Raw genomic sequence first — 23,540 nt, 5'->3', positions numbered from 1 at the left:
CCCTGAACTCCTCTTCCACCTGCCGCGTGTCCCCCTATCTGCTGATCTCCCCATCACCTCTGCATAACTGCATCCACCCCTGAGTCCCTCTCATTTATCCCTCCCCATTCATCCCTGCTTCCTCTGTCCCACTTATCCCAGCCCCCTGTCTGCCCCGTGCTGTTCTCTCTACCCTTGGATCCCTCCATCTGCCCCTGGGTCCCAGCAATCTGCTCCAGATCCCTCCCTATCTTTCCCCCCCTATCCCCCCCTACCCCCCCGGCTTTTCCATGCCCCCCCTTTGTACCCCTGGGTTCCCCCCATGTGCTTACTCCTGGGTACTTCTCCATGCCCTGCTGTCCACCCTAGGTTCCCCCACCTGTCCCCTTGCCCCCCTGTTTACCCCTGGGTGCTCCTCTATCTACCCATTCATCCTTCTCTATCTGTCTCCATGCCTTCATCTATGCTGAGGTAACCCCTATCTACCTTTGTACCCTCCCCATTTGCCCGCATGATCCCCTACTACCCCTGACTACCCCCTATCTTCCCTCATGCCCCTCTAACTACCTCTGGGTATCCCCACCTATTCCCATACCCCTCTTTCTAGCCCAGGGTACCCTGCCTACTTCTGGGTATACCTGGTCATCCCCATGCCTCCACATCTACTCCTGGATGCCCCCTATTTCTCCCATATCCCTTCTAACTACCCCTGGGTACTCCCCTAATCTACTCCCCTATATCCTCTCTATCTACTCCCATGCCCCCTAACTACTGTTGGCCACTCCTCTAAATGCCCCATCGCCTTCATCTAACCCCGATACCACTCCATTTCCCCCTGCATCCTTCCCTATCAGCCTCCAAGCCCTCTATCTACTCCTGGATACCCTCCTAACTGCTCCGAAGTCCCTCCCTGAAGTCTATTCCCTTCTATCTACCCCTGGATCCTCCCATTCTCCCCTACATCCGATTACCCGAGTTTCCCCGATCTTCCCCACTCCTCCCCTCCCTACCCCCGGCTTCCTTCCCCCGTAGCCCCGCATCCTCCCCATCGCCCCTCACTCTCCCTCCCACCCCCGGGGTAACCCCAGTCCGACACCCCCTTATCCTCCCCCACACCCCCCCTCCACTCCCCTTCTCCCCCCAGCTCCGATCACATCACAGCGGTGTGCGGGGCCGTAGCGGGGCGGGGCGGTTTCCGCACACGGGCGGAGCGGGGAAGCGGGGCCGGGCGCTTCCAGCGGGGCGGCGGTGCGGGGAGGGGACGGGGAGGGCGGCGGCAACAAAGGCCGTTCCCCGCCCCCGCGAGCTGCTGAGCCGTCCTTGCGGCACGAAGATGCCCGCGGAGCTGCGGGGCCTCGCGGTGTTGCTGCTGCTGCTCAGCGCCCGCGCAGCGCTGGTGAGTGCGGGGCCACGGCGGGGTGTGGAGCCGGGGGTGGGTGGCGGTCGGCAGCGAGCGGCGGTTGGGGGCCTCCGGGGGAGGGGGGGTCGAGGCTGCGGGGAATGGCGTTTGAAGGTCACGGGGAAACGCCTTCGGGAGAAGCCGGCGGGGTTGGGGTGTTGGCCGCCCCGGGGGCGCTTTTGGCAGGGGAAGATTTGGGCGTCGGGTCCGGCACGGGATGGAGCGGGTCCTGGGGCGGTGCTGCGTGCGGTGGCTTCCTCACGCGGCTCTCACTGTGCTCGGCTTAGCGGAGCATCGGCGTGGGAAGCCCCTTCCCCTTCCCTTCCACTCCCTTCCACTCCCTTCCCTTTCCCTTCCCGTCCCTTCCTTTCTCTTCCCTTCCCCTTCCCGTCCCCTTCCCCTTTTAGAGGAAAAAGTCCCCATTTCTGGCTGCCCGCCAGTGTGCAACCTGCTGGATTTAATAGCGCCGAGCTTGCCTCACTCCTATGGGGTTTCTCTTTTCTGGTACCTCCCTTCCTGCAGCCCAACTGCTGGGGATGCTCCAAGGTTCGGATGCTTTGGTGGGTTTGGGAAGCTCCAGGGTTGGAGATGCTTTGGTGATGCTCCAGGATCAGGGATGCTCCAGATGGGTTTGGAGATGCTCCAGGGATGCTCCGGGAATGCTCCGGGTTTGGAGATGCTTTGGTGATGCTCCAGCCTTGGTGATGCTCCAGGAGTGCTCTGAGCACAGAGATGCTCCGGGGGTGCAGATGCTCCGCGTGGCTCTCACAGTGGTGGCTGCATCTCTCCAGAGCAGCAGATACAAAGTGCCTGTTTCTGAGGGGGCTGCTGAGCTCTCACTGAAAGCACCCTGAGGTGTGCGATGTGCGAGCAGCCCAGCCCTGTGCACGCTGTGGGTGATGCAGCCAGCAGCCTTTATTCAGCTGAATGTTGCATTTTTGCCATTCGTTTGGGGCGGATGGGGACCAGCCGGCAGCTCGCTCCATCCCTCCTTGTTGGGACCACTTGAAGCCCTTCATTTCTCTTTCTTCTCCATCTGGGGATCTTTAGTTGGTGGATGGCAACGCAGCCGTTTGCTGAGGAGCAGAGACAGGAGGGCTGAGGGGAAGTGAATGTGAGGATTGGGATGATGGGCTGTGGGGTTCATTGGGGGTTCACTGGGGACCAGGAGGGGCGCGAGGTCTCGCTCTGCTGCTCTTTGCCACCACTATGTTGTTCAGTTGTGTTGGACAAAGTCTCCGCTTTTCTCCTCTTCTTGGAGGCTGCAGGGTGAGGGCAATGCCTGGAAACAGCCCTGTGTGTGACGGTTTCAGAGGGGTGCGATAAGGATTGGGGACCCCCCACCGCCTCATGCATGGGGACGTGGTGACACTGCACCAATGTTGGATCCCCCCGCTGATGTGACTGGGGCTGAGGAAGGCAGCGCTGAGAACTCCTGGGCCACCCCTGCCCACCCCCTCCTTACAGCATTGCTTTGGGCTGAGGCTGAGATCTGGAACCCTTTGCTGGGCTTACGGAGCGGGGAATGAGCTCAACCCCATAACAGGCACCTGAGAATCCAAAAGTGGTTCTGGGAGCCGGGGAGAAGGGAAGATGGAAGATGGAAGGAGGGCAGGGAAGGGGACGAGCTTCCACCCTGGGTCAGTGATGGGGTCCCAACCGCGGGGTGTGGGGTGGCTCTGTGCTGGGGCTGCCAGCCCGGTGTTGTGGGATTTTCCCTTTTTGAGGTCTGCAGAGATCTGAATGGCGTGGCACGCAGTGAGCGTGTGAGGTCTCAGCTTGACTCTTGGGGGGGGAGGAGGGGATTTGAACGGCTTCTGCATGTTGGCATCTGCAGGGAAAGCAGAGGTGGGAGGCAGGGAGCGGGGCGGAACAGAGGGCTTTTTGTGGCCGTGCAGAGATCTCCCTCAGTTAATTAATGTGACATTTATGCCGAGCTCCTTGTGCAAAGCTGAGAGGGGCAAAAGCCTTTTGTGGGGTGGGATGGGATCTGAGGGGTTGGGGCTGTGCCGGGCAAAGGGCAGAAAGGGCAGCAGCAGGGGGTCACCTCTCTGAGCACGGAGTTTGGGTTTGGATTTGGGAAGAAATGGGTCTGAGTGGGGGGGGGCACAGGGATGCGCTTTTGGGGAACGCGTGGAGCAGGACAGCATCAGTTGGGGTGAGCAGTGTTACCCCATGGCAATGCCACCCAGTGCCTCCCTGCCCACGTTTAGCATCACGATGTGAGCCCTGAGCTGGGAAGTTGGGCCGTGTTTACATCCCCACAATGTGAAACATCTCCCTCCCTCCCTCCCCACAGCTTGGCTGCTGCTCAAAGTGCTCGTTTTCAGATAAAAATAACAGTGGAGATCTCAGGGCTGCTGCTTCTTTCCTGGAGAAGCGAAGGTTGCACTGCTGAGAAATGGGGGGAAATGCTCCGTTTGCAGAAGGATGCTCGGGGCGTGTGGCCCCAGTGCAGTTTTGCCTCCCAGGGTTGGGGCAGTGCTGAGCGGAACTTGCTGGCGAGAGAGTTTATGAGCCAAAAAATGCTGTTTTCTGGAGGAGGAAGAGGAGGGGGGAGGCAGAGCTGTTCCATGAGCCGCATTGGTCGGGTGGAATAACTACTGCAAAGTGCTGAGAGGGACGTGCTGCCCCTGCACGCTGTTTGCCGACACGAGCATCCCTTGGAAACACCAGGAATACACCCAAGAGCTGCGATTTTGGGGGAAAAGAGAGTGGGAGTTGTGGTCAAATATGGACTTCTACATAAAATCTGTGATGTTGTTTTTTTTTAAGTTGAGAAATTTATGACTTTCTTTTTTCTCCCTTCATTTTGGAGGCTTTTTGGCAGGTCGCACCACGCAGCCTTTAATTTTCCTTCTCCCTCTCGTGCTGCCTGTGCGTTTGCCAAAGGAATGGTGAGAGGACGGGGCTGCGGTGACACCAGAGGTGACAGTTTGGGGGGAGGGAGGACGGCGCTCGGCCCGCTCTGAAGCCCTGGCCCCGTCCCAATGGAAAAAGGCAGAGCTGCCAGGTATTTGTTGATGAAATGGGGTGATTCTGTGCAGCTCTGGCTGTGCTTTCAGCTGGGTCTGGCAGAGAGCGGGGTTCCCTTTTTTGGAGTTGCAGCAAGCTGGGCCGTACAGCAGAGGGACCTGAGCTGGGTCGGGTGGCTTTGGAGGGTGTGTTGGCACTGGGTTGATGATGGGGCACTTTCTTCCCTGCCCACTCGGAGCCCTTTGGGGCTTTGGGGAATGCCTGTGTGTCGTGCAGTGGCCCCACAGCTGCCACTGGTGTTGCTGCTTCCTCCTCCTCTCCCTCTTCTGGTTGGGGTAGTGGGGGAGATATTCCTCCTCATCCCTAGTATGGCTGTCAAGGGGCTGTGGCATGAAGAACCCCCTCCATTTGTATCCATGAGTGCTAATTAGGCTCTAATTAGCCCCACTTCACTGCCAAAGGTCACAGGACATCAGCATCCCACTGAGGACCACGTGTGCTGGAGATGCTGAGACTTGCACTGTGCCACCCGGCTGCCTCTGCTCTCAGCCCAGCCCATGTAATTGCTTGCTTTGTTTTATTCTGGCACGAAAAGGAGCTGTTTCTCCCATTTATCAGCAGACAGCAGGTTTGGATAGTTAGCAGCCCAGCAGGCCTCAATTAGGCTGTGGAGTGGGGCTGCAGAGGTGCAAGCAGGCCAGCCATTGGGGTGTCCCCATGGCACTGCGTTGTCCCAGCACTGCTCTGGTTGGGGACCATTCCCCGTGCAGCCATCAGTGGGGCAATGGCTTGAGTGCTGAGTACTGTAGAATCATTAAGTTTGGAGCTGTAATTGGGGCAATTCAGTCAGTCCCTCCCCCCTTCTTTACCTTCAATTCAGGGCTAAACACTTTTATTCCTGCTCTCCAAGCATCCGTCTCAGGCTTTTAAGGCCACATACAGGACCCTGCAGAAGGAATCCCGAATATCCCTGCGCTGTTGCCCTTAAAGCTGCCACCCTCACGCCCCAGAGATGCTCGTGCAGAGGTGGGTGCTCCCCAAGTCCTGGTGTGGAGCACCCCCAGGGGTGCTTTGATTTCCAGGAGGAGGAGGAGGGAGGTGAAGGCACTCAGTGCCATAGAGGAAGGAGCTGAGGGGAACCCATCAGCCGTGCCAGGGGCATAAAACATTTATAGCCCTCGAAAATCACCAAGGAAATGTCTGTCTCAGTTAAAATAGCAGGAGCAATTAGAGGGGAATCAAAAAAAGCCCAAACACAGGGTTTCTGTGTAATTCCAGCGTACAGCTCAGCTCTTCTCCAAGCATTTCTCATCCTCTGCTGGGGCTGCAGCCTCCTGTCCTGCAGAGCAGGCTGACATCTAGGCCCAGCTCACTGGGCAGAAACGTCTCCTCCCTAGGGCAGTGCGAGGGGTGGGTGAAGCTCTGGGGCTGCTCCCTCAGCATCTCAGTGTCCTGGCATTGTGCTCACCCACTCCTGGCATTGCTCTGCCTCCATTTCCCTCCTGCCCTGACAGCTCCTGGGCTGTGAGGGGCTGCAGGTGTGGGGGATGCTGGGGTGTTGGTTGGAGTGAGCACGGGGGGCTGTGACTCAGCAGCAGCCTGCACCGGGGGTGCTGTGTCCAGCTCTCATGGGTATGGCATCCCTACGTGGGGTTGGGATCCCCATCACCTTATGGAGATGCTGTGCCTATCATCCTGCAAGGATGCTGGTACCCAACCCCACGTTGGGATGCTCATCCCCTGGGGGATGCTGGCCCTTTTGGCAATGTCCCGACCACCCTCTTGCAGAAAAAATAGATTTCTCTTTCTCCCCCCTCCCCCTCCCTTCTCTGGCCATGACAGAGGAAAGCCAGAGAGCATGCTTCTCTTTCCTCTTGTGTCATCCTGCTGTGTTCTCAGCAGTTGGGCACTACAGAAACTGCTTCGGATGGAGAAAAGAGGCATCAGATGAGGGATGCCTCCTCTTGCATCTGCTGTTTGTTTCTTGCCTGCTTTCAGGGACTGTAACCGAGCTGATGGAGCTCTGAGTCGCTCCCTATGAGTAATGCGGGATGTGCCAGGAAGGGGAGCTGCCCATGGGCACGGGAGCTGAGCACCACCCCTACACGTGGCTTCATGGATGTAAATTCCAAAAGTAGGTTGTGGGCACGCTGGCATTGCAGGCGTTGTCCTACATATGTCAGTTGGGTAATTTATGGGGCTGGGCATCTCGCCTCGCTGCCCCAGGTGTGCTGAGCATCCCTGCCTGCACCGGGCATCAGCGTCAGTGCTTTTCTCCTGCGGGGTTTCCTTCCTCCTAGTGACAGCATGTCGGGGCAGACTGAGGCACCTCTGCATCCCCGTCCCTGGAAATGTTGCTTCCCCATCCTGTGGGGCCCCTTTAAACCAACACAGGGTCATCCCCATCCATCCTGAGTGGTCCGGGGTCCCTTGGAAACCTGCAGAAGGGGCTGTGAGCAGGTTTGGTTTTGGCAAGTGCAGCATCTTCCTCCCCATCCATCATCATTTCCATGACAACTCAGAGGAAGGAGGGCAGCAGCTCCTTCCTATGCGTGTGCAGCTTTTGAATGCCGTGGTCTGCAGCTCGGGACAGCAGTCAGCAAAGCGCTGCCCTGGATGAATTATTCCTAATTAAACGCTGTAAGAAGGGCTGTTGGGAAAAGGGCCCTTCTCGTTGTCCAGCAGTGTTTGGGGGAGCTGCAGTCTGGGTGGGGGATTCTGTGTTAATCTCTCAGTGGCAAAGCTGCACATGGCGGGCTTTGATGGAGTCCTGATTAGTCATTATTAGGAGGTTCATTAGATGTGGCTCAGCACGAGAGGGGCAGCAGGGCTCCTACTGAGCTGCGACAGCTCTGGGATGAGGCGTGGGGTGGTTGTGACAGCGCTGCTCTCCCTCAGGAACCTCAGGAATGACTTTAAAAGCCACCGACATTGGGGTGGACAAAGATTTTCTCCTCGTCACCACATGCCCATGGAAATCCACATTAATGGCAGTTCCCACTTTGCTTTTGGGGTCTGTGGCTGTGAAAGGATTGGGGCTCAGAGCAGAGCACCCTGCACACCAGCCCTGGCTCTGTCACCCCATGCTGGAGGACTTTATCACCACCAGGCCAGCCCATCTCCTTCCTCCCACCACCTCCTGATCACTTTCCAATTGCTTTCCTGTTTGCAGCCATGCCCAGAAAATGAAATGACATTAAAAAAAAAAAATTAAAAAAAAAAAAAAAAAAGAAGCAAAAAAGCATAATATACACGTCTATATTTTAAATCCCACAACCTCTCATTGTGGCCGTTCGTGGTTTCAGTTCTGCTGTGGTTTCCACACAGCGTGCGCCGACCCCACAAGCATTGCAGCCCCTCTCGGGGTAGAACTCAGGGCAGAACGCCGCACCGCGCAGCCCCAGGGCTGTGTTTCCCCGTCCCCTGTGCGCGTTTCCACCCAAATTCTCCTCCTGCCGGCAGTGCTGAGGTCATTTCGGTCTCCCCGGCGGCGCCAGCGAACAATCGCTCATTGTGCTCCGCGCTCCGTCCTGGGAAAAGGAAGAGGGTGTGAGGCGGTGGAACACCGCAGCACGGGGACGGGTGGGCTGCTGGCTGCCTGCCCCCACCCCTCTGCTCTGAGCTGGCCTCGGGGCCCTCGGCTCGCTCCCGGCCCCGCGGTGGGGTTATGGGATGTCGGCCACGCGGATGCTCTCCGCCCGCATCTCCGCGTTAGGACCAGCGCAGCGCAGCACGTGGCAGTGCATTGTGCATCACCCCAAATCCCCCATAAGGAGACATACACCCTCAGGAAACTTCCCCGTGGCTTTTTTATCTTGCGTTGTTGCCCAGGGAGAGGATTCACTCCATGCCCTTCTTCCTCACCAGATTAGGGCTCCTGCTGGCTTGTGTCTCGGTGCCATTCCTCTGCTTGGGATCTCCCTGCCCCCTGTGGTTTTCCCCTCTGGGAGATGAGGTCTGGACCTCTCCTTGTCCATGCTGGGCAGGATTAGGCTCCTGAGCCATCTGCTGCCTGCCTCACCACATCCCACGCTGGAGACAGGGACGGCAGGGATGGCGTGGCAGGACGGGTGCCACTACTTGGGTTGGGCACATTGGTGCTGATGGGAACAGAGAGAGAGAACATCCTCTGGGCATCTCTCACCCGTGTTTAATGAAGCTTCAGCTCAGACCTGTGTGCTGCATCTGGGAATGAGATGGAGAATGGGGGCCTCTCCCAATGGGGAGCCCTAGATGGATGCTCCGGGCTCGGGACCACTCTGGGGTGGCACATTGGTGTGTTTCAGGCTGTAAATCCCTGTAATGCCACCAGGCTGGGACTGCCAGCAACACCCACATCACCTGGGGGCCAGCAGGCACCGGAGGTTCACTGTGGGGAGGCTCGAGCCTGAGCTGCATCAGCAATCGGCTTAAGGGAGATAAAGGCACAGGCAGGAGGGGGAGAGGGAGGTGGTGTGGTCTGGGTGTGAAATGAGTGGTTTGGAGTCTTGGCATCAGGTTCTGGGGGACTCCTGTGTGACACCAGGCAGGTCACCCAGGGGCTGCCTTGTCACCATTGCCCTAATGAGGACAAGGCTGGACTAATGGATGATGATGGATGCCAGCATCGAAAGACATCATTTTTTGGGAGTGGGGAGAGCAGTCTGGGAAGGGGATCACAGCATTTTTTTCCTCTCCAGGTAAAGTCTGGCCATGGAGTCCCTGCTCCTACAACTGGAAAAATTCATGTCAGAGCAATGGGCTGGCCAGGAACATTGGGATGTGCTGGGATAGGAGGGATGCAGGAGGCTGGAGATGCTGAGGGCCAGATAGGGTCAGCACGCAGCTGATCCTGGTCCAACCTTGGGTTGATTGCTCTGATTGCACTAATTTCCAGGGAATTTGTTAGGAAATCATCCATACCACCTCTCTGCTCCATCCCCACTGTGAGCCCTGTGGACACCCCTGCTCTGGCAGTGGGCACAACGAGCATCCTTTGAGCATCCAAACATTTTCTGTAGCATCCCCATCACGCTGCAAACCCAGCATGTATGGGAGGAAGGGAACTCGTTCATTCCCTGGTGTTGAGCCAAACTGTACCAAGTCCAACCACAACCTCGCTTTAATTCTGCAAGTGTGCTTCCCCCATCCCTGTGTTTTCTGCACCCTCCTGCAACGCGTCCCTGGGGATGCCATGAGCTGCAACAAATCCCAGAGGTTAATGATGTAAGGTGCCAAAAATAGCGCCTTTATCTACAAGTATGTGTCCTTGTGCATTTTTATGGAAGCAAGCAGAAAGGGGAGCTGGGAGAACCACAAAGCCTGGACTGTGTGCTGTGATCCTGCATGGGTGCTGGGCTGTGCTTTGGGGTGCACAGCCTGATGCCTGGGGATGTCCATTGCTCACATGCGTGCCTTTGGTATAATTTCAGCAAAGCCTTCCCAGGTAAATCCCCCATTTATTACACCATAAAACCCACCAAATGCACAGGGCTGGGGCTTTGTGCCCTCCCCCATGGCACGCACAATCTGCCAGGAGCTGCGGGTAATCCCCTGCTCCAGCCTTAATCCCACTCTGTCCCTCGCTGAACTGCCCGTGGCTGTGAGCACGGGGTGCTCCCACGTTTGCTTTCCAAGAAGCCCCAGGGAGGATGAGAGCAGCACCAAAGGGATTCAAGATCTACAGGTGTGTGGTGCAAACCCATGGGGTCTGAGCACCCCACCCACAAGGAACCCCTACAGCATGAGCTGAAGGCCTGTCTGTAGGTTGGTTGCTTGGTTTTCTTGGTGCTTTTTTCCTCCCATTTTGGGCTCTGTTGCACCAACACACCCAGTTTGTGACTTTTTGTCCCACGAGCACAGGCTGTGTGCAATGAGGGTGTGCTCCCAGTTGGCTGGAGGTTTGCCTCAGTTTCCTTTCCCTTTCTGTCTGGAGATCAGTGAGTTGGGGAAGGCCATGCCTCTTCTCAGAGGTATCTCCCAGGAACTGAGTGATGCTTGGGTGCTGCTGTGACCATGGATGGTGGAGATGGATAATGGAGACTGCACTGCTCCCCAGGAATATCCGTAAGCAACGCCATCTCAGCCTCATGAACATCCCAGCTGGGTGAACTGCTCTGATGGTGCAGAGCCAACACGTAAAGCCTCTCCCAGAGGTTCAGGGCTGGGGCTGTGCTAGGAAATGTTGCCTTGAGGATGCTGTGCTCCATCTCTCCAGCACAGCATTGAAAAGCTGCCATCCTGTTTAGCGTATCAACCATAATTATTGTTGGAAAGGCAGAATGGAAACGGTTTGTTTAGTTACATTTCATTAAAAGAACTTCATCTGGGGGCAGGAAACAATGAGGCTTAGACTGTATAAATATTTGAACAGTGCTTTCCAGCAACATAACCCCTTGGTGTGTGCATGTGTGCACGCACGCGCCTACAGCCCAGGTCAGATGCACATGGATGGGTAACTTGAAACGTTTCCCATTGCGTGCCAAAATGCTGAAAATCCCCCATTCCTGGTGGTGGCTCAGCCAGAGCTTTGGTTGGTTTTGTCCATTGGCAGAAGCTTTGCTCTTGTATAAGGCCTGACCCCTCCCACCCATTTATTTTCTCAGTAAAATGAGCCCTGCGGGGCTGGAGGTGCTTCCTGGGCAAAGTAATCAGAGATGGCAGCGCTGGGATCAAGGCTCCACGCTCGGATGGGTTTGGGAGCTTTCCTTTCATCTGGAAACCTGAGCTCTCTTGGTGTGTGCAGACAGTGGGGTCCTGGGGGCTGCATTTCGGGTGGTCCCCACTGCTCCACGCTTCACTTCTGCAAAGTTTTGCTAAATGCTTGAGCTGCTCCATGCAGGGGAATGTCTTTTGCTTTCCCTTTAATTGCGTTTCTATTACTTTTTATTGCACATTGTGTTGCCGAAAACCATGATAGAGTGGGGAGCACGGCTGAATGGTGCTATTGGAAGCAGATTGATTGCATTTGCAAACAAATAGTTGCAGCAGATGGAGCTCAGGGTAGGCAAATATCACCTAAGTCCCAGTGTGGACTAGGGAGAAGAAATGCCTTTTTTTCTCTTTCTCAAATTCAGGTGCTCCAGCATATATGAATGCACGCATGCATGTATTTGCTTTTCAGGAGTTAACCCTCCCACCCAACTGCATCCCCACTGCAACATCTCCCAAATCGCAGCAGTGAATCAGTGCATGCCCCTGGGAGCACCCAACCCAATATTCAGGTCGGCTAAACAAGGTGTGGTGCCCCATCCCTGCAGATATGCCCAAGGCCAGACTGGATGGGGCCCTGGGCAGCCTGGTCTGGGAGGGGTGGGGAGCAGCCTATAGCAGGGATTGGAACTGGATAATCATAAAGGTTCTTTCCAACCAAAGAAGTGGGGGAAAAGAGATAAAGTCCTATTTTCCAGCTCTTTGGAAGGTTGAATCTCAGCTGGGAGAGCGAGCTCTGAAGTGCTCCTTTGTGGAAGGTGAGAAAAGCTCAAGACGGTTTTGCACATTAAGCTGCAATAGGATTACGGAGCTGAGCAAATTAAATCAATTCTGGGCTGGGTGGGGAAGTCCTGCATGGTTTGTTTAAGCTGCTGGGTTGTCTCTGAGGTACAGAACCACCCATCCACAGAATGGCTGGTGTCTGAGGTGACCCCATCCATTGGGTGGTTGGCACTTGGGGTGATCCTGTCTGCCATGTGGTTGGCATTTAGGGTGACCCTATTGATGGAGGTGTTGGCACTTGCATTGACCCCATCCCTATGGAGCATTCTTATCTGCCTGATGCAGTCCCATTCACCGGGCTCATTTGTGCCTCTTCATTGGGTGTTCTGCATGCAGCAGGAGGTGGTACTGTGTTTGGGGGTTTGTTGTGTCTTTTCCCCACCATCTCCCTGGAGGGAGAAAGCAGAGCGTGCTGGGAGAGGAGGTGTTAGCAACAATTGATGTCGGGAGGTTTGCTATTTTTCATGCCAGCTCTGGCTCGGGGATATTTTATTATGTTGTGGGGTAAGATCTGGCACTAATCCACTGAAGCATGGGAATAAAAGATGATACTGGAAGCAGGCGATCCCGAGGAGGAGGAGAATGCAGACAGATGTGCTAAGAAACGTGTGGATGCAGTACCTGGGGACTTGGTGTAGTGGGCAATATTGGTGATATTGGTGATAGGTGGACAGATGAAGTTAGAGGTCTTCTCCAACCTGAATGATTCTATGACTCTAAGAGCTGTGACTGGTCTGGGATTGAGGCGGTGAGGATGCAGCCTTCCCATGTGCAGGAAGAGCGTTTCCCACCAGCATCCTGCACCCCCAGAATCCAGCACTGCCTTTTGGCCATCCTACTTGGCTTTGCTATGGACACCTCCAGCTCAAGCAGCCTGCATGGTCGCTGCCATCAGTCCTGCTGTCAGGAGCAGCTTGCTGACACATTTATTTTTAACTCAGCCTTGGATCAAAGCGTGGAAATGCAGCAGTTTCATAGTGGGAAAAGAATTGTGGAGTCTTTAAGGTTCAGAAACAATGTTTTCGTTCCAACTTTATGTGCAAGTTAATATTATTTCAACTGTTTATAGTATCACTAAATCATGTGCTGGAATGAGTTATTAAGGTTTTATATAGAAAACACCAGAAAGGTGCTCTCAAGGACTGATAGACTGAAAATATCCCCTGGAAAATATCATAGAAATGATCAACACTGTTCCTGTGGTCTGTTCTCAGTTTAACGTGTTGAGGTAATGGCATTCAGCCACGGACAGATTGCTGACCTGCATGCAGGGTTGTGTCCATTTGAGCTTTCCAATGCTGCTGGCTTTGGCATGCTCCCTGGATGCCCCGGCTGTGGGGTCCCAGTGGGGCACACAGAATTCTGTTTCCCATCGGGGGACCCCATGTCCTTTCCCTGTGACCTCATTGGGAAAGGAATTTCGGAGCTGTTAGGGGTGGGTGTGCCCAAGGAAATCTCCCATTGCCTGCACACTCAGTGGATGCTGCGTCGCCATGGAGGAGGCGGTTTCCATGGCAACCGTTGCCATGCCGATGGCTACCAGAGAAGGACCTGAGAGCATCCTAGGGAGGTTTGCCAGCCTCTCCCTGATGCTGAGGATGGATTTATAAGGCACCCTTCCTCCCAGTGTGCAAGGCAGACGTTTGGCAGCAGGACGTGTCCAGAGATGTGCAGGGCTGTGGCAGGTCGCGTTAGTTCCTTGGTTTCCCAGCAAACAACCCATGCTGCTGTGCTGGGCATCTCAGTGGGACCCTCCTCCCAATCAGTACATTTTTTTTCTTTGTAAAATGATGTCACCTATCTTGATAAAAGGGGGAGGAGAGGGAAGGATGGGGCACCTGCTGTGCTGGGAGATAGATGCACATGGACAGCACAGAGGGACTGAAGCCTCTCTAATCTCCGTCTCAGTTCTGATGGGGCTGGGCCAAAGGGCCTGAGCTCTCTCTCACTTTCCAAGGCTCTTAGTGCAGAACTTGGCTGTGATTTCTGCTGCTGCAGCCCCTTGGCTATGGTTCCCAGCCAGTCCTGCCAAGCCAAGTGTGGAGGCATCAAGGGGACAATAGGTCGGTGTCATCATGTGTCCATGGGAGTTTCAGGCAGCTGGAAGTAAATTGGCCATTGCCTTTGCCACTGGGAGCAGGAAGACATGTGCCCCGGCATGGCACAGATGCAGCTCATCCTGAGGCAAAGGAGTAATTAGTCCCCATCACTGCTGAGTCTAACTGGGCTCAGCCCCACTGAGTGATGGAATCGGCTGTGGTGCTCTTTGTGTAGCTTGGTATTGATGCCCTTGTGCACCAATCTCCATCATCTCTGGGACTTTCCCAGTGATTCATCACCATGGGGCCACCAGGACCAAGCCCTGTTTGCAAACCGCACTGAGAACTGCCCAAGTTGCTTTGATTAAATCTACTCCCTTGCTCAGCTGAATTTTGTTCTTTGCAATGGGGCAGGCACACACTACATGTTCCCATTCAGATCTCTGCAGTGCTCCAACATCTTTTGGGCAAAATGCATCCATGGCACACACTGGCTCAGCCAAGACTCCATCCATGGGATGGATGGGTGGATGGGTGGATGGATGGGTGGATGGATGGATGGATGGATGGATGGATGGATGGATGGATGGATGATGGGATGAACGGATGGTGGGATGGATGGATGGGTGGGTGGATGGACGGTGGGATGGATGGATGGGTGGATGGGCACATGCTGGGCCTGTCCTCCTGATTTTTCATTTCCCCATCCAAGCACTGGGAACTGATGGCTGGAGCTGCCTCATCTGGTTCCAATTTAAGAGAGAAATGAACTCGGCAGAGCCAGGCCATGTGGCTCCCATTACAGAGAGGCTGTGCAGGTCAAGCAGAGAGAATACGACCTCTGGGGAGCTCAACAGGTTACCCAGCAGGGCCAAGGGGTGGGCTGGGGTGCGCCTGTGTTATGGGCTCCTGGTTTCCTGGTGAGCCTCAGTACTATTAGCATAAAAAGTTGCTAAGGTCTAGGATTAAGTGACAGCCTTAGTCTCCTAGCAGGCTTTTAACAGAAGACAGATGCAAGTTTCTGGGCATCCCTGTCTTCTTTGGAAGGCTTTAAAGTCTGGCCATGCCATACCCAACAAGCACAGGATTCAGAAGGCAAATAAAAGCAGCTCCAAATGTTTCTTCTCCCAGCTGTCAGACCTTGCAATTGAGACATCATTCATTTAGCAATGTCATTTGCACTCATCCTTTGTTTATCATTCTTTTCTGTTTTTTTACCCTCTCCTCACGGAAGCTGGAGCTCGAGGCTGTACAGATCAGCGCAATGAATATAAAATCTCTTGAGCTCATCTTGCTATCACCAACTGGGTATACCTTGATTTCCAAGGAGGGAAATGAGGGGTGAGGAGGCAGCAGGAGCCTGACCAGCAGGCTTGTCCCGCACTGAACCACTTTTACATTTCAAAACTCAATTTCTATTTCAATCTGGAATAGAAACAAAGAAACCCAAAGCTGTTACCGAGAGGTACAATCCCATAATAGCAAAGGGGGCCCTTCCACCCCTTCGCTTTAAGTGCGAGCACCAACCTGGCTTCTTACATCTTGAAACATCTGATGCTATCTTACAGATCAAAGCCTCCTGGTTTGGGTTGTAATGAAGTGTCAAACTGTTTCCTTGCAACACAAACAAGAGACACTTTGATCTGCAAACAAGATGCTTAAGAGCGCTATGAGCGAGGGCCCTTCAAGTTTTAGCAGCGCCATGGAGCAGCGGAACATCTGAAGTTTGACGTCGTGTCGTACTGTCACTTCGCGGGTTGTGGCAGCTGATAGCGTGCATTAATGCCAGAAATCACGTGAAAATCGTCCAAAAGCAAACAATAGCTGGAGAACTAAAATAAGATTTTTTCTAACACTTTCCAAAAACAATTAGTTCAGTTTTTTCCCTTTTCCAGAGAGCTCTTTCCTCAGGAAATGTTATCAGAGTCAATGTGCACTTTCCACAGAATGTCACCTTGCCTGAAAGATTTGCCACAGGGAATTATTTGGGGGGGGGGGGGAAGCGGTTTGGAGCAGCTTGACCGGAGAGCACTGCCTGCAGTCCCCTCCCTTGGTGCTCTCTTGGTTGCTCTCCTCATCCCATCCATTTAACCCCATCCTGCGGTGCCCATTGCAGTTGGTTAACGCAGCTCCTTGCTTGGCTGCAGGCTCAGCGCTGGCGCAATGAGAACTATGAGAGGCCAGTGGACCTGGAGGGCTCCGGGGATGATGATCCCTTCGGGGATGAGGAACTGGATGACATCTACTCAGGCTCCGGCTCAGGCTGTGAGTAGCTGCAGGGCTCCCAGGGGAAGGCATGGGGTCATGGGGTGGGGTTTGGTGGGACTGAAGCTGTGGGACGGGGGGAGTGGATTGCTCTGTGCCCATCTCCCCAGCAGCCCTGCTGTTCCCTCACAGCCAAAAGCAAAGGGAACAGTACCAAGTCTGGGCTCAAGTGCTTCCACTTCCCACTTTGGTCCCTGGCCCTACCAGGCAGGATAAGCCCTTTTCTAACAGCCTGTACTGGTGTTTTAAAGGTTGACCTGAGAGAGGGGCTTTGGCTAATACCTCAAAATCTTCATCCCTTGTCTTCTGCTGAACCCACGACTGCTCTGTGCTTTCTGATTTTCGGGTGTGAGGCCACATGGCCAGCCAGTCCTGGAAAATGCCCACTTCATCCTCTGCTCTTCTCTCACTCTTCCAGATTTTGAGCAGGAGTCGGGGTTGGAGACAGCAGTCAGCCTCACCACGGACACATCCATCCCTCTGCCCACCACGGTGGCCATGCTGCCCGTCACCTTGGTGCAGCCCATGGCAACTCCCTTTGAGCTGTTCCCCACAGAGGACACGTCCCCTGAGCAAACAACCAGCGTCTTGTATATCCCCAAGATAACAGAAACACCAGTGATCCCCAGCTGGAAAACGACCACCACCAGTCCCACTGCCAGTGACTCTCCCAGCACCACAGCCACCACCACCACGGCTGCCACCACCACCACAACCACCACCACCATCAGCACCACCGTGGCCAACGCCAAGCCCACCACAACCCAGAGGTTCCTGCCTCCCTTTGTCACCAAGGCAGCCACCACCCAGGCCACTACCCTGGAGACGCCCACCACCTCCATCCCCGAAACCAGTGTGCCGACAGAGGTGACCACATCACGGCTTGTCCCCTCAAGCACGGCCAAGCCGAGATCCCTGCCAAAGCCAACCACCTCCAGGACTGCAGAACCCATGGAAAAAAGCACTGCCTTGCCTTCCAGTCCCACCACGCTGCCACCCACAGAAGCCCCCCAGGTAGGAGGCAGGAGCCCTTCTCACCTGCTGAAGGGCTCACGGACTATGGGTGAAGCCAGGAGATGGCAATGAGGAGCTTTTAGAGTGGCTGAATCCTGAGCCAGCCATTCAGGTTGGGCTCTTCCCAGCTCTGCAGAGAGCAGAATGTTTTGTGGGATGGAGAGGGGAGATGGAAGGGTGGGGGCACAGAATCACAGAATCATTATGGTTGGAAAATCTCTCTTAGATCACCAAGTCCAACCTCAACCCATCCCCACCATGCCTACTAACCATGTCCCTCAGTGCCACATCTCCACATTTCTTCAGCATCTCCAGGAGTTGTGACTCCACCGCTTCTCTGGATAACCTGTTCCAACGCATCATCACTCTTTCAGAGAAGAAATTCTTCCTAATATCCAGCCTGAACCTTCACTATCCAGCACCTTCACTACCTAGAGCACAGGGATGGGGTTGATAATGCAAATGCCCCAGAGCTTCTTCCCCAAGCAATAGGAGGGCAGTTTGTGGGCAGAAATGGGCTTTCCCCTGGGTTCAGTTGCTGAGCTCACTGTCCTGCAGCCCGGCTCACAGCCTGGAACTGGCAGACCCAGCCACTCTGCAGTTCCCACTTGAGCACTTGCAGCCCATCGGGCTTCTAGGGTGGGGGATTTAATCCACTGCTCCATCTCTCATTCAGAGCCCCTAAGGGGCCTTTTGAAAACCGCTTTGACTGAAAGGTGGAGTGATTTGTCTAAACTAGTCCCTCTTTTCCGGGTATATATATATGTGAGTAGCGCTCCGGGCTCCTGCTGACCTTCAATTAATCTCTGTCACAAATCCACGTGCTTGTGGAAGCAGTGAGCCGTGCTCTGTGCCAGGGGCTCTGTGACATGGAGAGGTTTCCATCTCATCCGCCCTGGTTTCATCCCCAAACTGCTTATTGCTCATCCCCATTTGTAATGGACTGAGGGAGCCATTTGTCCCACAGAGGAGATGTTCTGGGGGAGCTTTGCTTAGGGATGCTCTGTGGGATCAGCTCAGCATGCAGCAGGGTGAGAAGGCAGGTCAGGATGGACTTGTCCCCAAGGATGCTGTGAGTGTAGGGATGTGCAGGAGGCAATGTATAGATGAGGATTGGGCTGGAGGACAGCAGGGTGATGGGACCCTCCTTAGATCTCCATATGAGGCCAGAGGTGGGAGCTTGTGTGTTTCAAGGGCACCTGGATGGGGACTGGCCAGAATGGTCCTGCTTGGCTAAAGAGACCTTAGCTTTTAGGTGACAGTCACGATGTGGGATTGTACTGCTCTCTGCAATACAGCCATCCACTTTGGTGACACAGGGAAGGGACACTCCAACTTTAACCCTCATGTTCCCCACCATGGTATCACATGCCCTTCCTCCAGCCACACAGGTGCTGCTGGAGACACGAACCACCTGTAAGTCCTTGTTCCCTGCTCCACCTTGTCCTTTCCTCCAGGTGGAGCCAGGGGAGTTGACGACGGTCCTCGACAGTGACCTGGAAGTCCCAACCAGTAATGGCCCCAGCGGGGACTTCGAGATCCAGGAGGAGGAGGAAACAACTCGTCCTGAGCTGAGCAATGAGGTGGTGGCAGTGGTGACACCACCAGCAGCACCAGGGCTGGGCAAGAATGCAGAGCCGGGGCTCATTGACAACACGATAGAGTCGGGCAGCTCAGCTGCTCAGCTCCCCCAGAAGAACATCCTGGAGAGGAAGGAAGTGTTGATAGGTGAGAGAGGAGCACATGGGTTGGTGGGAGGATGGAGGGCTTGGCCTTCAGCAAGGTGCTGGGGTGGTGCTGGGGCACACAACCTCACCCGTCCCAATAGATGGGTCCTGTCTATCCTTCACAGTAACCAGCACACTGTTGCAGCTCCTTGAATCACACAAATTGCACGAGGCCACCACCCTCACGTTCAGTTTTAAGCATGAATTCAGCTCATAAAGCAAAGAAACAAGCGGAACCCAGCCCAATTCCCCTCCTGACAGCTCTGCTGCTTTCTGTTCCAGCTGTGATCGTCGGTGGTGTGGTGGGAGCCCTCTTTGCTGCCTTCCTTGTCATGCTGCTCATCTACCGGATGAAGAAGAAGGACGAGGGCAGCTATACATTGGAGGAACCCAAACAAGCCAACGTGACCTACCAGAAGCCGGACAAGCAGGAGGAGTTCTACGCGTAGGACAAGAGCCTGGCATGCCTCACCTCCCTGCTCCTGCTCCAAACTCTCCCTCCTCTCCTCCATCCCGTCTCTTTATCTTTCTTCTCTTTTGGATCAGACTGTGAATTTAAAAAGCAAAAAAAAACAAACAAAAAAACACAAAAGGAGAAACCGTACCTTTGGCACGAGGAGATGCCATGTTGCGGATGGCGGATGGAGCTCACGGGGCTTTTCCCACCTCCTGGTGGACTCTGGGATCCGGACACCTTGTACCAGCCCTAGGGTTTGGATTTATCTTTTTTTTTTTTTTTTTTTTTTTTCCTTTTGGAAAAAAAGGGGGTTTTTTTTTTCTCTTTCTTTTTTTTTTTTTTTTCCTCGTTTTTATTTTTTTAATGGAGCTGGTTACTTTGCGGGAATTCCTTTTTGCTCCTAGCTTCTGTTTGAAAAGAGGATGTAACTCTCAGATATGCTTTGAACCTTGAAAAAGCACAAGGGGCTGGAATACCTTGTGCCCTGGGATTTGCTCTTGGAATGAGGGAACAAAACCAAACAAAACCACGGCCTTCCCATCTGGAGAATTCATGGAGCACCAACAAGCCGTGTTTGGGTTCCTCATGTGGATCCACTCTGGCCACCAGCACCCTTTGCTGCATTGCTGTGCACAGCCAGGGACCCGATGTCCCTAGAACCCATGTGGTGTTGGCGTGGTGTGGAGCAGGGCCTGTGCTTTCGCTGGGTTTTCACTGTGACCAATAAAGCTCAGCTTGCGCAGCCCCTCTGGCAGCACTGGTTTTCAAATGGTGTGGAATGGCCCTTCGTGGGGAGCTGGAATGGGGTGGGAATGCAAACTTGTTTGGCTGGGGTGGTGTCCTGGAGCTCAGCAAGGGAAGAAAGGAGAAACAGAGGCACTAAATGACAGGAGTCAAGCAGGGGGACCCAATGACAGGAACACAGAGCTGTTTGAGGGCGTCTTGGAGCAGAGTAGATCATCTGCATGGCTTTGGTGAGCCCCAGTGCTGAGCATTTCTATTCCTTTTGTTGAATTTTAATTCCCGTGGGGATCAGCTCAGGGCAGCCTACAAGCAAAGAGCCCAGGAGCTGTTGTCAACCACGCAATGCTCTCCCTTCTGTCTGTCCCCAACATGCAGAGCCCAACCGTGCCTTCGTGAAGGGCCGGATCTTGGAGTGAGCTCCCTGCACAGAAAAGTCAATTAGATATTTCAATTAGTTGGCTTTTAATTAGCTGAAGCACTGCTTGCCGTGCAGCTGAGGATCTTTGTTTTAACAGTGGCTGTGATCTCAGCAGTGTCCTGTGGAGATGTTGGCTTTGCTCTTAGAGCAGTTTAAACAGGAGAACAACACAAATATCACTTTGTCCAACTTTGTTGCACCACGAATTGACCTGCATGGGCACAGTAACATTTTGTCCCCTCCAGGACGTGAGTGCATACAGGGATTTATCACCCTGCTGGAGGCTGCAAGACAGCAGAGCTCCTTTTTGTGTTGGGAATTTGAGAGTCTGAATGCATGTGTGAATATATATATACATATATATACATATACACACACCCACATACATATACAGTTTGATAAATATACATGTAATGTGAAATAAAACCCCTGTTAATCGTCATTGCACTGCATACAGCAGCTGAGCTGGGCCTGGTGGTTGTGAAGAGCTGAGGTTTGCACATCAGCATTCAGTCCCTGAGCTCACTGATGGTTTTATTTCACTGTAAGGAGCACAGCCCAGCTCTAACAATCCCAATTTTAGAGATGTCAGCCTCAAAACAGTCGTTGTTTTTGTTCTCTGTGTTCTGCTGGCTGCGTTGAATGGGATGCTGAAGGTGCTGGGGTACGTGTCTGCATATACACAGCCATTCTGAATTCTGTCATCATGAGGATGAGGATGCTCTGAAGGTGACCACGTGGCTGAGGAAGGCTGGTGTTGGCCCCAAGGGCCGCTTCCAAGCTGCTCAAAGAGCTGCTTAATGGCTTTGTGTTTCTGCTCCCAAAGGCCCCCGGCTGTTGGTGCACGGCAGAAATGGAACCTCCATGGTAGCACGAGTTGGGTATGGCAGGCATCCAGGCCGCCCAAAATCACTGTCTTTTGGAATAACGTGGACTTAATCTTTTGAGCTTACATTAAGGGAAAAAAAGTCAACCCTTCCAGCTTAATCTTTTAAATGCTGCTTTTCTTAGCTGCTTCCCTAATCTTCTTCATTCCATTTTTTTCCCCTCTAATAGTCTGAACTTCTATAATACAATTTTTTATTCATTCAAGCTTAACCTCGGTTCGCTCAGCTGGTGTTAAGTTGTAATCCTGGCACTTAAATCCGTGACAGTTCCAGAAGTGAGGAAGGCTGGCAGCAGGGAGAGGAGCTGGGCAGATCTTCCTCATACAGCCATTAAAAGCAGGAGATCACAGGCCAAAAGGAAGGTGAAGCCAATTAAATGCATAATTAGAATTGACTAGGCTTCGTTCGTTATCCTCTTCTCCTACATGGTTGCTCAGAAACTGCAGAGATGTGGTCATAAGGAGGGCTGCTCTGGGGGTGGAGATGAGTCTGGGTGGGATGGAGCTGACCATGAGGAAGGTTCAGCTCCAAAGAAATGCAGACGCCATCAGTTCAGTGTCATGGGAAAGGACAAAAACCGACGGTGCTCTGAGGATGCAAGCAGCCCTGTTGGTGTAGAAAGGCTTTTCCTTCTGCTTCCCCATGTCTTTGATGGAAGAGCCTTTGCTGTGCATGCCTCTGTATTTTAGGAGAGCAACGGGACACAGTTGGCATCAGCCAGTGCCAAGACTCAGCCAGGCTGGGTTTTTCATGGCAGGGATTGGGTCACCCCTTTCCTCTGAAATCTCTCATTTCAGACCTTTCAAGAATAAGCAGCAGGACTTGACACAAATTTCCCATTCCCTCCCCATTTTGCCCATTGGGTGGCAAAATCCCCCCTCTTCACTCCATGCAAACCTTGGCTCCTGCTCCCAAGAGTTATCCGACCTCTACCAAGAGCCACCAGCACAGAGGCTATAATGGGAGCAAACCCATCACCGAGCAAACTGATGGATTCTTGTGTTCCTTTCCTCTTTGTAGTTACAACCACATCTGGGTTTGGAGCTTTCCATGGGGCTCTGCCAGCTCCCAGAGCGACGCTGACAATTCACAACTGAAATTTTCACTCAAGGCGGTGGGGATGTCTGTGGCATGTGTGTATGTATGTATATATATGTGTATGTAATTAATATATATGTATATATGTATATACGTGTGTGTGCAACGCATGCACGCGTACACAGCTTCAATGCAAACTGCGCCTGACAGGGAAGGGCTGCTGGGGGCTCCTTCCTTCACCACGGCTATGGGAGCAAGGAGCTGGTCCTGCCTCCCCAGCTTCCCCAAGGCTGAGGCAAGGAGCCCTGCTGCCTCCTGCCCCTTTCCATGGCCGGAGCTGAAACAGAGCCCAAAACCCACGATGAGACCCCCAAACCCACGTGGCTCTGCTTCCCCCCACGTACTGTGCCTGCAGCTCCACGGCCATACCCACACTCCGTCCCTATAGAGAAGTCTCAGTCTGGAGTTACCAGTAATTTTTTTTTTTTTTTTTAATTAAATAAAATTTTATTATTATTATTATTATTTTCTGAAAATTCACCCTAGGAGACGCCCATGCAATGCCCAGATTTATCCCCCCCACCTCGCAAACAGCTCCATCACTGCATTTCCAAAGACCTCAGGGGTACCAGCGACCCTCTGGGTGTTGAGCACCCCCTGGTCTAAGTCATAAATGTACAGCTGACAATCAAAACTGACAGAAATGCTGACTTTAGAAATAAATGTATCCATTGCAGTTTGATAGAACTTTTTAAAATCACATGCTTGTCTCTCACGAGTGCTCACCACCAGGATAAATCACCACCCATTGGTCCTTCTGTAAATAAACATGAAACATCCTTGTATAAATTAAAAAGAAAAAAAGAAAAAAAAATAATTTAAGAAAATCCACTGATATATGTCCAAAAAATTATCCCTTTCCAGAAGATTTAAATAATTTGAAGAAAAAGGAAAACCCAACGATGTGTGAGCTCCACTTCACGTTTTCTCTGGAGCTGATTTAAATTCCCAATAGGAGAACAAAAACTCTTTAAGGGTAGAAGGAACTACGAGTGTTTTACCTTACAATAAACATGGGAGGGGAAAAGAAAAATGCATGTAAATATTTTTAATAGGAAACATAT

At 53.3% G+C, this 23,540-nt stretch overlaps 1 protein-coding gene across 2 annotated transcripts; it reads left to right on the top strand.

Annotated features, from left to right (window-relative positions):
- The first annotated feature begins 1,279 nt into the window (after positions 1–1,279).
- SDC3 (syndecan 3) lies at positions 1,280–20,074 on the top strand. Of its 2 annotated transcripts, none has more exons than XM_042885570.1 (5): positions 1,280–1,375; positions 16,014–16,131; positions 16,550–17,145; positions 18,603–18,873; positions 19,155–20,074. In XM_042885570.1, exons 1-5 carry the CDS (start codon positions 1,313–1,315, stop codon positions 19,319–19,321), a joined length of 1,215 nt encoding a protein of 404 aa, XP_042741504.1. In that variant the 5' UTR covers positions 1,280–1,312; the 3' UTR covers positions 19,322–20,074. The 2 variants fall into 2 exon arrangements, with proteins under 2 accessions (XP_042741504.1, XP_042741503.1); XM_042885569.1 differs by lacking the exon at positions 1,280–1,375 and adding an exon at positions 1,842–1,938.
- Positions 20,075–23,540: the final 3,466 nt, after the last annotated feature.

This window comes from Lagopus leucura, unplaced genomic scaffold (assembly GCF_019238085.1).
Source record: "Lagopus leucura isolate 7727_CA_CO unplaced genomic scaffold, USGS_WTPT01 Super-Scaffold_100051, whole genome shotgun sequence".
NCBI classification, from domain to species: domain Eukaryota; kingdom Metazoa; phylum Chordata; class Aves; order Galliformes; family Phasianidae; genus Lagopus; species Lagopus leucura.
The sequence above is the reverse complement of the archived record's forward strand: the minus strand, read 5'-3'. Positions and strand labels throughout refer to the sequence as shown.